General features: G+C 47.1%; 1 protein-coding gene across 1 annotated transcript in view; it reads left to right on the top strand.

Annotated features, from left to right (window-relative positions):
* LOC122919771 (connector enhancer of kinase suppressor of ras 2-like) overlaps positions 1–13802 on the top strand; it is a 65040-nt gene extending 51238 nt beyond the window's left edge. Inside the window, exons 3-5 of the mRNA XM_044268956.1 lie at positions 1618–1820; positions 12812–12899; positions 13749–13802. Coding sequence (XP_044124891.1) covers positions 1618–1820; positions 12812–12899; positions 13749–13802 — 345 coding nt within the window. The remainder of the gene's footprint in view (positions 1–1617; positions 1821–12811; positions 12900–13748) is intronic.
* Positions 13803–14009: the final 207 nt, after the last annotated feature.

Genomic DNA, 14009 nt, shown 5'->3' with positions numbered 1-14009 from the left:
GCCGGAGGAGGCCGGTAAGCGGAGGCCTGCACCGCGCCATAGATGACCTGCCTCCTCCGGCAGCGCAGGGGCGACGAAGGCCAAGGTAGCACAAGATGGAGTTGATAAACCAGGCCCAGAATTGGATGTTTTCCTGCAGGGGAAGAGCGCCCCTAGTGGTGAGGTTTACTGACCTGTGAAGCTGCGACCAGTCCTCTGTGGGACTCCGGGTGGTCAGGGGTCAGGCCCCACTTCTCCCCAAAGTAAATCTGCGACAGAGAGTGGAGTCTGCTGGCAGCAGCGCTGCTGACTGCTCCCCCTGAGCACGCCCTCTAATTATCCGTATTGATGACACTGAGTGTAATGTGAGAGGAGATGAAAGTGACAGGATAAATTACCGCTTCCTGGTAAAATGGCTTCTTGCGGTGTTTTCAGCGCTGCTTTTACCTTCTGAACCCTGCGATCAGTACTCGGCTCTCCTGCAGTGCAACTGTAATTACTCCGCAGGAGCAATGCCTCCCCCCGCGCCCCCTGCGGAGCCGCGGCTGCTGCACAAAAACATTGAGTGGAACTCGCTATTAACACTATGAGGCCCAGGAAGCAGCCGGTAGATCCCGGCGCCCTGGTAAATCTAACCGCGATCCGGAGTAGATCTCTAGGGATCTGGTGCAGCGCCCTTACAGTATATACTGATCATTGCAGCCCGCCCCTCCCCCACTTCCAATTAGTCGTCAGGAAACAACCTCCTTATATCCATACTGTGACGCGGCGTTAGATGTCCGGGGGGTGCTGTGCCTGTCGCATTATTATACCTTTATCATACTTTGTGTTCTGCATACTCTCCAGTATAGAAATAGTTAATAGCAATTACTGGCAGGCCCATTGTCGCCGCGGTGCCGAGCTCCGTTCAGTGACGGCAGTTCCCACCGCCTGCACGTGGTCGAGGCATTCGGGGAATCTTTACGGTATTTTCATGTTTACTGCCGCACTAAAACAGAACATCATTTTTATGGCGCGTTCATCTCCTGGCGCTTTCCAGTCTGTGGTACGAGCTGTAAAGTGACGGGACGCGGAGGCTTCGCTATCAGAGTTATATGTAAATGAGCCAATTAAGCCAAGGTTCATGAAGATTGTGCGCGGACGAGGGGCGGTGTCTAGGCCGCGGGGACCGCCATGTACTGCAGGGAATTACAGGACTGGACATGATACATTTATTTCAGACTGACAGGTTCCAGATCTTACGTGGGGGGTGACATCCTGCAAAGATCTCTACAGGCTCACCTTCCTGCAAATAGCTCCTCAAGAACTTTGGGGAACTGAAGGCTACATCCACAAGACACAATGGAAAACTTACCAAAAATCAGTGCAAAAGCTGCACGAGTTATGTGTAATTTCACGTTTAGCTGCAGATTTCACCTTGTGCATTGTAGAGGCAGGACCTACGCTGATACATTGTAACAAGCTCTTAGCTGTAAAAGTCTAAGCTTAGAATGAGTTTTTAGCCTGTGGATGCATGTTCCCATTCACTGGCAGCAAGCAGAGGTCCTGATGCTTGTTTACCTGTGGCCATGAGTCGGGTTCTCGCGACATTTTGGGGCTGGCTGTGGAGTAATGAGACTTTTTTGTTTCTCCCTGCAGAATTACGGCCTGGAGACAGAGAACCTGCGGACGCTCTCTCACAAACTCAATGCATCAGCCAAAAATCTGCAGAACTTCATAATGGGTAGAAGGCGGAGCGGACATTACGATGGGAGGGCCTCCCGGCGACTGCCCAACGACTTCCTCACCTCCGTAGTGGATCTGATCGGTGCTGCCAAGAACCTGTTAGCCTGGCTGGACAGGTAACGTCCTCTCTAAGTGCAGTGCCCCAGAACAGGGTACTTGCAAATTGTTCTTGATTTGATGTTATGTAATCTATTCATGCTTTGTATGTATTCCCAAAAGATATCTGTAGGTGGCACTGTTTAGTAAATTATGCTCTGACTCAGCAGAGGGAATTAGCTTTCCCCTCTGAGGAATGAGCTTTTTAGTCAAGACTGCATCAGCCACTTCAGCTGAGCTCTGCCTGGCGTTCAGGGCAGATGCCAGTTCAGCTCCAGGAGAAACATCATTCCTGTTGGGAAAACTGGAGAAGACATTCATAGACTGAGTGTTAGCAAGGTATTCATGGTTTATGGCTATAGACTTTGCAGCTTGTGGAAGGATTAGCAGTTAACGGGGCCGTGCCATGAAACATTTTCTACACTTTTCAAACCAGCACCTGGATCTGAATACTTTTATAATTGCTTTTAATTTAAAATGTAGTACAGCCACTGAGCTATTGAATCAAATGTATCTCTACAGCGCCACCTGCTGTTTATTTTACTTATTTTTTGTTTACTTCAATGAGGTGGTCACACGCGCTCAGTTTGACTCTTCATCTGCCACCAGACATATCTACTGTTAGAAGCTGTGACAGTAACAGGGAAAGAGCTAAAGCAGGAAGGAAATGCCCCCTGACAAAGGACACGGTCCGAAGGTGTGATAGGTGCTGCAGCAGAAAGGACACGCCCCTGAGGTGCCAGCCTGAAAAGAATCTAGCGGAAAAACTGGAGCAATGAATGGGGAGATCTCTGGATCCATGCGAGGTGCAGGGCTGGTTCTAGCTTGTGATGTGATGTCTGATTTTCATCTTTTACATCAATCATGGGATAACCCCTTTAACCACTTTCCGACCGCCCATTGACTATAAACATACTTGGGCGGTCGGTTTATCTCTGAATGGACGTTCTCGAACGTCCATTCAGAGATGGTAGCTGTCAGTGACAGCAGGGCACCCCAGAGAGAAAGCAGGGACCGTTCCTGGGTGTCCCTGCCTTATAGAGCGCTGTATACAAATCAGAAAGCGATCTGTCGCCTCCTGTCCCAGCCCGGTAACCATGTGACCGCCGGGGCCGGGAGAGTGCAGGAGCTGACGGGTCTTCCATAGACCCGCTATATAGTGCTGTACGGCCTCTCTGGGGGGTGTATTTCCACTGTAACTGGGGCTACTATGTCAGTCCCAGTTACAGGAGAAATCAATAGTGAAAAGAAAAAAAAATAAAGTTAAATGTCCCCCAGAGGTCTAGTATGACCTAATGGGGCACACAAAGTGTAAAATATATATTTTTTAAATAAAGTGTTTAAAAAAATAATAATAATTCCCTCCCAAATCCGTTATTTAAAAAATGTAAGAAAAAAAATAAAATAGACATATTTGGTATCACCGCGTCCGCAACAACCGGCTCTATAATAATATTATATGATCTATGGGGTTCAGGTGAACGCTGTAAAAAAAAATTATAAGTATACATTGCGCCAAAACAGATTTTTTTGTGAGCTCACCTCCCAAAAAACATAATGTTAATCAATCAAAAAGTCGTATGTACCCCAATATGGTAGCAATGAAAACGTCACCTCATCCTACAAAAAATGAGCTCCCATACAAGACCACAGCCCAAAAACTAAAAAAATATGGCTCTATGAAAATTGCAACACAAAAACATGATTTTTTTTTCTAAAAATGCTCTTATTGTGTAAAATGTAAAGAAATTAATATAAAATAGACATAATTGGTATTTCCGCGTCCGTAACAATTGGGTCTACAAAAATATCACATGATCTACCCCATCAAGTGAACGGTGTAAAAAAAACTAATAATTCTTCCAAAACTGTTTTTTTTTAGTCACCTCACAAAAAACATAATATCAATTAGTCAAAAAGTCGTATGTACCCCAAACTTGTAGCAATAAAAATGTCACCTCGTCCAGCAAAAAACAAGCCCTCACACAAGACTATAGCCAGAAAAATGAAAAAATATGGCTCTAAGAAAATGGCAACACAAAAACATTATTTTTTTCACTAAAAATATTTTTATTGTGTAAAACATAAAAAAAAGAAAAAATCTAGACATATTTGGTATCGTTGCGTCCGTAATGACCAGATCTATACAAATATCAAGTGAATGGAGTAAAATAAAAAATGAAAAATTACACCAAACAGCGTTTTTTTTTACTTCACCTCCCAAAAATTTGATAAAAAGCAACCAGAAAGCCAAATGTACCCCAAAATGGTGCTAATAAAAACTACAGCTTGTCTCACACAAAATAAGCCCTCATGCAGCTCAGTCAACAAAAAATAAAAGGTATTGCTCTTAAAAACCATAACAGAAAATTCCATGTTAGAAAATCCGGATGCCGCTCCTTCCCTTCTGAGCCCTGGCGTATCCCCAAATAACAGTTTACGACCACAGTTGGGGTGTTACTGTATTCAGGAGAAAGTGGGTAGTAAATTGGGGAGGGACATTCTTCTGTTATCTTTTGTGAAAAAGAAAGTTTGGGCCTAAAGCACAATTTTTTTTATATTTTTTTAATGTAATTTTTTATTTTCACACCCAAGTATTAAAAAATCTATGAAACAGCTGTTCAGTGAAGTGCTCGCTACACCCCTTAAAAATTCCTTGGGTGGTGTAGTTTACAGAATGTGGTCACTTTTTGGGGGTTTTCACTGTGGGGGTACCTCAGGGGAACTTCAAATTCAACATGGCGCCCAAAGACCATTCCGGCAAAATCTGCCTTCCAAAAACCACATGGCGCTCCTTGCCTTCTGTGCACTGTCGTGTGCCCAAACAGCGGTATACGACCACATATGGGGTGTTTCTGTAAACTGTAGAATCAGGGTAATGAATATTGAGGTTTGTTTTGTTGTTAACCCTTGAGGTGTTCCAGGAAAAAATGTATTAAAATTGAAAATCTGCAAAAAAGGTGACATTTTGAAATTTCACCTCTGTTCATCTCTGTATTCCTGTAGAATACCTAAAGGGTTAACAACATTTCTAAAACCAGATTTGAATAGTTTGAGGGTTTCATTTCTAAAATGGGGTCATTTATGGGTTGGTTCTATAATGTAAGCCCCACAAAGTGACTTCAGAACTGAACTGGTCCTTAAAAAAGTTGACTGAAAATTACTTCTAATATTCTAAACCTTCTAGTGTCCTAAAAAAATAAAATGACATTACTAAAATGACGCCCACATCAAGCAGACATGTGGGGAATGGTAATTAATAAATATTTTATGAGGCATCACTATCTGTCTTAAAAGCAGAGGGATTCAAATTTAGAAAACTTTTTACACATTTTCGTTAACTTTTGGATTTTTTTTTATAAATAAAGGTAAAACATATTGACTCGCATTTACCATTAACATGAAGTACAATGTGTCACGAGAAAACAGTCTCTGAACGGCTGGATAAGTAAAAGCCTTCCAAAGTTATTACCACATAAAGTGACACATGTCAGATCTGCAAAATGAGGCCTGGTCAGGAAGGGGTAAATGGCCCGGTCTGGAAGCGGTTAAGGGCGCCTTTCACACTGATCTAACAGGTTTGACAATCTGCATCCCTCAGGTCAAAAATTGCGGAGCTGATGGGAGACGTTTTGCTTGGTGATGGTTTGTCGTCATCCTGCAAAGGTTGCAAAGTGTTTAGAAGGAACTAATGCACTACTACTCCTATTATAATCATTGTTGCCATTGGGAAGAAACTGCATTGTGACTTGCCTTTGAATTGTGCCTTGATATCATTGGGTGTACTACAACCCCCATTCTGCACTTTACTGACTCCAGCACTGTCGCCGGCCACAGCTCCTACACCTCCTGCCTAACACCTAGTGCACCCAACAACCATCAGGCAGGAGTCCCAAAATCAAGGTGTGCCCAGCGGGGAGAAAGGGTGTCCCCTATCACTACCCGGCCCTAGGGAGCCTCAGTGTGAATGATTATTGCAGCCAGAGTCACTACCACTCCTATCCTCCGCGGCTTGCAGCATATTTGTTGTATAGGTGTCAGGACGCAGACGCTGACACAGCGTAGGAACCTGCAGCGATCCTTCTGACACACATATTCCCACGCCAGTTGTCAGACTCCGCCCCTTACGTGTATCCTTGTCCTATACAAGACTCGCAAACATGTGACAGTTTAACTCCACCCAGGGTGAGTCGTGGCGGCTGGGACTGGTGCATCGTGGGAAAAACCGAAAATAAACAATAGAAAGTCACATTCTGCCGTCCCGAATACAGAACTGTGAGCCTGGAGCCCAGACTGATACCTGTGACAAACGATCAGGGCAGAGGCCAGATACAATGTAACAGTCCCTCAGCTGTGTAACATTAGGGTTTTCAGCCTTTAGATATGAACAGAAGTTTTTTTATTCATTGGCAACAAGCAGAGATCTTAAAAATAGTGAAGAAATGAATCACAAAGGAAATTTCTGAGCTTTTCATTATGCAATGATTTACATAGGACTAAATTCAGGATGGGGGGTCTAATAACTGTAAAGAAGGATGGGGGCCTAATAACTGTAAAGAAGGATGGGGGCCTAATAACTGTAAAGAAGGATGGGGGCCTAATAAGTATAACGGAGGATGAGGGTCTAACAAATATAACGGAGGGTGGGGGTCTAACAAATATAACGGAGGGTGCGGGTCTAACAAGTATAACGGAGGGTTGGGGGTCTAACAAATGTAACGGAGGGTGCGGGTCTAACAAGTATAACGGAGGGTTGGGGGTCTAACAAGTATAACGGAGGGTGCGGGTCTAATAACTGTAATGGAGGATGGGGGTCTAATAACTGTAATGGAGGATGGAGTCTAACAAGTATAACGGAGGGTGTGGGTCTACAAGTATAACGGAGGGTGGGGGTCTAACAACTGTAATGGAGGATGAGGGTCTAACAACTGTAATGGAGGATGAGGGTCTAACAACTGTAATGGAGGATGGGGGGTCTAACAACTGTAATGAAGGGTGGGGGTCTAACAAGTATAACAGGGGGTGGGGGTCTAACAAATATAACGGAGGGTACGGGTCTAATAACTGTAATGGAGGATGGGGGTCTAACATCTGTAATGGAGGATGGGGGTCTAACAACTGTAATGAAGGGTGGGGGTCTAACAAGTATAACAGGGGGTGGGGGTCTAACAAATATAACGGAGGGTACGGGTCTAATAACTGTAATGGAGGATGGGGGTCTAACAACTGTAATGAAGGGTGGGGGCCTAATAAGTATAACGGAGGGTGCGGGTCTAATAACTGTAATGGAGGATGGGGGTCTAACAACTGTAATGAAGGGGGGGGGGCTCTAATAACTGTAAAGAAGGATGGGGGCCTAATAAGTATAACGGAGGATGGGGGTCTAACAAGTATAACGGAGGGTGCGGGTCTAATAACTGTAATGGAGGATGGGGGTCTAACAACTGTAATGGAGGATGAGGGTCTAACAACTGTAATGGAGGATGGGGGTCTAACAACTGTAATGAAGGGTGGGGGTCTAACAAGTATAACAGGGGGTGGGGGTCTAACAAATATAACGGAGGGTACGGGTCTAATAACTGTAATGGAGGATGGGGGTCTAACAACTGTAATGAAGGGTGGGGGCCTAATAAGTATAACGGAGGGTGCGGGTCTAATAACTGTAATGGAGGATGAGGGTCTAACAACTGTAATGGAGGATGGGGGTCTAACAACTGTAATGAAGGGTGGGGGTCTAACAAGTATAACAGGGGGTGGGGGTCTAACAAATATAACGGAGGGTACGGGTCTAATAACTGTAATGGAGGATGGGGGTCTAATAACTGTAATGGAGGATGGGGGTCTAACAACTGTAATGAAGGGTGGGGGCCTAATAAGTATAACGGAGGGTGCGGGTCTAATAACTGTAATGGAGGATGGGGGTCTAACAACTGTAATGAAGGGGGGGGGGCTCTAATAACTGTAAAGAAGGATGGGGGCCTAATAAGTATAACGGAGGATGGGGGTCTAACAAGTATAACGGAGGGTGCGGGTCTAATAACTGTAATGGAGGATGGGGGTCTAACAACTGTAATGGAGGATTGGGGTCTAACAACTGTAATGAAGGGTGGGGGTCTAACAAGTATAACAGGGGGTGGGGGTCTAACAAATATAACGGAGGGTGCGGGTCTAACAAATATAACGGAGGGTGGGGGTCTAACAAGTATAACGGAGGGTTGGGGGTCTAACAAGTATAACGGAGGGTGCGGGTCTAATAACTGTAATGGAGGATGGGGGTCTAACAACTGTAATGAAGGGTGGGGGTCTAACAAGTATAACAGGGGGTGGGGGTCTAACAAATATAACGGAGGGTGCGGGTCTAACAAATATAACGGAGGGTGGGGGTCTAACAAGTATAACGGAGAGTTGGGGGTCTAACAAGTATAACGGAGGGTTGGGGGTCTAATAACTGTAATGGAGGATGGAGTCTAACAAGTATAACGGAGGGTGGGGGGTCTAATAACTGGAATGGAGGATGGGGGGTCTAACAACTGTAATGAAGGGTGGGGGTCTAACAAGTATAACAGGGGGTGGGGGTCTAACAAGTATAACAGAGGGTGCGGGTCTAACAAATATAACGGAGGGTGGGGGTCTAACAAGTATAACGGAGGGTTGGGGGTCTAACAAGTATAACGGAGGGTTGGGGGTCTAACAAGTATAACGGAGGGTTGGGGGTCTAACAAGTATAACGGAGGGTTGGGGGTCTAATAACTGTAATGGAGGATGGAGTCTAACAACTGTAATGAAGGGTGGGGGTCTAACAAGTATAACGGAGGGTGCGGGTCTAACAAGTATAACGGAGGATGGGGGTCTAACAACTGTAATGAAGGGTGGGGGTCTAACAAGTATAACAGAGGGTGGGGGGTCTAATAACTGTAATAGAGGATGGGGTCTAACAACTGTAATAAAGGGTGGGGGTCTAACAAGTATAACGGAGGGTGGGGGTCTAACAAGTATAACGGAGGGTGCGGGTCCAACAAGTATAACGGAGGGTGGGGGTCTAACAAGTATAACGGAGCGTGCCGGTCTAACAAGTATAACGGAGGGTGGGGGTCTAACAAGTATAACGGAGGGTGGGGGTCTAACAATGTAATGGAGGGTGGGGGTCTAACAAGTATAACGGAGGGTGGGGGTCTAACAAGTATAACGGAGGGTGGGGGTCTAATAACTGTAATAGAGGATGGGGGTCTAACAACTGTAATGAAGGGTGGGGGTCTAACAAGTATAACGGAGGGTGCGGGTCCAACAAGTATAACGGAGGGTGGGGGTCTAACAAGTATAACGGAGGGTGGGGGTCTAACAAGTATAACGGAGGGTGGGGGTCTAACAATGTAATGGAGGGTAGGGGGTCTAACAAGTATAACGGAGGGTGGGGGTCTAACAAGTATAACGGAGGATGGGGGTCTAACAATGTAATGGAGGGTGGGGGTCTAACAAGTATAACGGAGGGTGGGGGTCTAACAATGTAATGGAGGGTGGGGGTCTAACAAGTATAACGGAGGGTAGGGGGTCTAACAAGTATAACGGAGCGTGCGGGTCTAACAAGTATAACGGAGGGTGGGGGTCTAACAAGTATAACGGAGGGTGGGGGTCTAACAATGTAATGGAGGGTAGGGGGTCTAACAAGTATAACGGAGGGTGGGGGTCTAACAAGTATAACGGAGGGTGGGGGTCTAACAATGTAATGGAGGGTGGGGGTCTAACAAGTATAACGGAGGGTGGGGGTCTAACAATGTAATGGAGGGTGGGGGTCTAACAAGTATAACGGAGGGTGGGGGTCTAACAATGTAATGGAGGGTGGGGGTCTAACAAGTATTACGGAGGGTGGGGGTCTAACAATGTAATGGAGGGTGGGGGTCTAACAAGTATAACGGAGGGTGGGGGTCTAACAATGTAATGAAGGGTGGGGGTCTAACAAGTATAACTGAGGGTGGGGGTCTAACAATGTAATGGAGGTCTAACAAGTATAATGGAGGGTGCGGGTCTAACAACTGTAATGGAGGGTGGGGGTCTAACACCTATAACGAAGGATGGGGTCTAACAACTGTAACAGAGGATGAGGGTCTAATAAGTATAACGGAGGGTGGGGGTCTAACAATGTAATGAAGGGTGGGGGTCTAACAAGTATAACGGAGGGTGGGGGCCTAACAACTGTAACGGGGGATGGGGGTCTAATAAGTATAACGGAGGGTGGGGGTCTAACAATGTAATGGAGGGTGGGGGTCTAACAAGTATAATGGAGGATGGGGGGTCTAACAATGTAATGAAGAGTGGGGGTCTAACAAGTATAATGGAGGATGGGGGGTCTAACAATGTAATGAAGAGTGGGGGTCTAACAAGTATAATGGAGGGTGCGGGTCTAACAATGTAATGAGGGGGGTCTAACAAGTATAATGGAGAGTAGGGGTCTAACAACTATAATGAAGGGTGGGGGTCTAATAACTGTAACGGGGATAGGGGTCTAATAAGTATAACGGAGGGTGGGGGTCTAACAACCATAATAAAGGGTGGGGGTCTAACAAGTATAATGAAGAGTGGGGGTCTAAAAACCATAAAGGATGGGGGTCTAACACCTATAACGAAGAGTGGGGGTCTAACAATGTAATGAAGAGTGGGGGGTCTAACAACCGTAATGAAGGATGGGGGTCTAACACCTTTAATTAGGACCCCAACCTGCAAGAGCCCATACTATGGGGCAGGACGGTGGTCAGTACTGAGGGTGGCGCCATCTCTCTACTGGAGGTATAAGGTTGCAGTGAAGACCCTGATGCGGGGGTCCTGGGTCCGCACTGGAGCAGCTGCTTGTGGTCGTCTGGATTCCGATCATCCGCAGATCGACTCTTTTCCCTGAAGCCGATGATTCCCTCGATAATGAAGCATTTTCCGCTCCGCGCAGTTATGTGAATAGTGCGGACGCTGGAGAGGACACATTCATGATTCCCACCCGTGACAAGTTGGCTCAGCCGCGGGCGCTCGTCCTGACCTGGTTCCGTCCGCTCTCATTACAGTGACGATGCCATTAGACGAACGCCCTTCTCACATCATTGCAGAGCGGACGAGCTCCAGCAGGGCCCCACCGTCCCAGAAGTAACGGCTCATAAATGGAACATGAAAGGGAAACGGCTTCAGCTACAATGTATCAACTTCAACAAAGGAACCTGCAGACAATGGAAGCTCTCTCTGAGGAGGGGAAGTAAAGTCTTCCCAGGTTGTCCCCAGCTGTCTGTAACTCTGAGGAGCACGGGCAGTAAATCCACATAGTTCCATGCTCTCTGCTCTGCTTGTGTCAGTCTTCACTGTAGTCCTAGTATTCTGTTCACAAATCAAGCAGCTCAGGATGAACAGAACTATAGGTCTCTCACAGATAGGGCAGCTCTATATCATGACTGCACAATACAGGGAGTACATCACATATAACTTTCCTGCTTGTGTCACATGCGCAGCAAGCCTATGAGTAGCTGGAGTAATGGATGGGAGTGGTAGTAGCCCTGATGATATGTCATGGTGTACCTCCTCAGGTTCTCGCTCCCTGGGGTCGGGGCAGTGAAGGAAGGGGCACCCTGTGTTCCCTTGGGGCACTTCCTGTAGATGTGGGCTCCCTGCCTGATCCTGATGGTAGTTTGGGGCGTGCCGTTGATGTAAAATGTCCATGTGGGTGCAAGGCAGGGCTTGTGATGGACATGCAAAGGCCAGCGTGTGGTGTTAGGGGGGTCAGAGACAAAGCCAGACTGAACCTCACAAAAGTCTCTCTTTACAATGTACACAATAGGAGTTGTAGTACAGCCAACATCTCCCAGATGTCCCAGCATGAGCTAAGCAGATGATTGGTCCTCTGGATTATTATGGCTAAAATATCTGCTCTAGGGATCTCTGGCTAATGGCTGTAGTGTTCACTATTCTGAGGTGCAAAGGGTGTGTTAACCTGTTATCCTCCCTCTGCAGCAGCAGGGTCTGGATCGCCTTAAGCTGGGTTATCTTACTTTCTCTCTTTCTCTGTAGCCATTCAAATCCTCCTCCTTTCTTGCCTCTCCTGGGGCTCATGGAGGTGACCGAGGCTCCAGAGCCTGAAGCTGGAGTATTTGGGAGAGGAGCTCATGGAGACTGCTCCTTCTTCCTCCCTCTCTACAGCTACTCTCACTGGAAACTTCTGGAGCTAAGGGGTGGAGCCAGCCCACACCCAGAGCGCCCGAGAGGGCTGGGCCAGGATTGTTGTGGCTTTGCCTGGCTGATGCTGGAACAACTGAGTGTGCAGTACCCCCAACCCCTCTAATGCCTGGGCACCTCTTACAGGTTATACTTACCCTGCTCCTCGGCACCCGTGTTGCTCCTGATGCTTGCACGGCCACCGTTGCATCTCGCCGTTGCGCGGATCAAAACATCTGGTGACGCGGGGGCAGCCAATAGCAGGCTGCGACGGGGATGAGCCTTCCTAGCATCGCAGGTGACGTTAGGGAGAGGCTCGTCCCTGTCACGGCCTGCTATTGGCGCCCCCTCCCTGTCGGCGGATGTTTTGATCCGCGTGATGGGGAGATGTAGCGGCGGCCGTGCAAGCATCAGGAGAGACGTTGGTGTCGGGGAGTGGAGTAAGCATAACCTGTATGAGGTGCCCGGGCATTTTGGGGGCTTTATATGGGTTGGATATCCCCTTTAACATTACAAACGCTACATAATAAACCAAACGTTGCAGATACCCCCGGTCAGAGGAACGGCGCATGGAGGAGAATTCTCAGGTCATAGCGATGATTTCCCTGTGGCCTCCGCAGATCGCAGTAGAATTGTGGACATCCTATAATTGATATTCACTTCTAGAAAAACTTTGAGGTCATGTGCAAGTGGTAAAAGTGGTGAGATCCTGCCAGGACTCGCAGGCGACCAGACGGCGCCCCAGACTGAGGGGTGGCGGTGTGCAGTTACTTTAGCGTCTCTCTCTTAGTCGCCCTTTCATTGAGCGTTATTTGCTTTCTTCCTCCAGGTCCCCGTTCGTCAGTGTGACGGAATATTCACTGCTGAAAAATAACATTGTCCAACTGTGCCTGGAGCTCACCACCATCGTGCAGCAGGTAAGACTGCAAGCTCTTGTGCACGGTAATGACCTCAGTGATAAGCGGCGCCTGCGTTCCTCCAAGGCAGCAGCAAAGAGCATGAAATAATAATGTAAAAGCTGTGATTTCAATAATTATGGCGGGATTTGTCCAGAATGTATCCGATCAGTAAAGTGTCTACAAGTCAGTCCTCGAGCCGTCCTTAGTCTTGTCCATCTCTCGGACAGCTGGGTGACGGGGCCCCCACCTCACACATGGCATTTATAATACAGGGGCCTCAGGGCCCTCACAGACGCTAGGGCCCAGATGCAAATGCTACTTTTCTGCCTGTGGCCACATTGAGGGCTCCTGCCATTTCGGTCCATACACGGCTGTACATGATGAGGTATCGGACATGTGAGTGTCCACAATGTGGCGCATTTTGTAGGGATTGATACATTTTACTTGTAGATTTCAGATCCTCACGTCTTTCATGTGTTAGATGTCCTAATATCACTAACTGTGGGGAACAGCAGAGGTTCTGAGCTCCCCCAGGGGGGCCCAAAGCAGCATAGCCTGTTATGTAAAGGGGTCATGAGTCTGACTTGGGCTCCATCACAGCCAATAGGGGATGATATTAGGGGCCAGTCACACGGTCAGGTTTCCAAAACCAGGAGTGAAGGGAAAAACGAGAAGTTGTATCTGTCTGTAATACTTTCTCTCATATAATGATCCCCTCCTGATTTCAGCTTCGAAACCTGACCGTGCGGCTGTCCCTTTACACCCCATTAATATTATGGTGCACAGACTGGAGATGAGCAAACAGTTGAGTTTTCCTCAAAAGCAGCTCCCTGCAAGATCATTTCATTTTTTTTCTTATTTGAACAGAAAGACAGCTGGATTGTGCTGCTGCTGCTGCTGCTGCTGCTGGACAGTTGGTAACACCTGACTACTAGTGTGGGGGAGGGGGTCATAGTAGATTGACAAATTGTGTTTGACACTAGAGAAAGCTTGTTTTCTGAATCTGCGTCTCTGAATGCACATAAGACATTAAACCCCAAGGTCTTACTGACACCGATACTGAATTCCTTCCAAAGTCAGTAGTCAGTAGCAGTGTCTTCAGCGCGTTTGTGGAAAGGGCAGGACGTG

This window comes from Bufo gargarizans, chromosome 9 (genome assembly GCF_014858855.1).
Source record: "Bufo gargarizans isolate SCDJY-AF-19 chromosome 9, ASM1485885v1, whole genome shotgun sequence".
In the NCBI taxonomy this organism is placed as follows: domain Eukaryota; kingdom Metazoa; phylum Chordata; class Amphibia; order Anura; family Bufonidae; genus Bufo; species Bufo gargarizans.
This window is presented reverse-complemented; position numbering and strand designations above follow the sequence as displayed.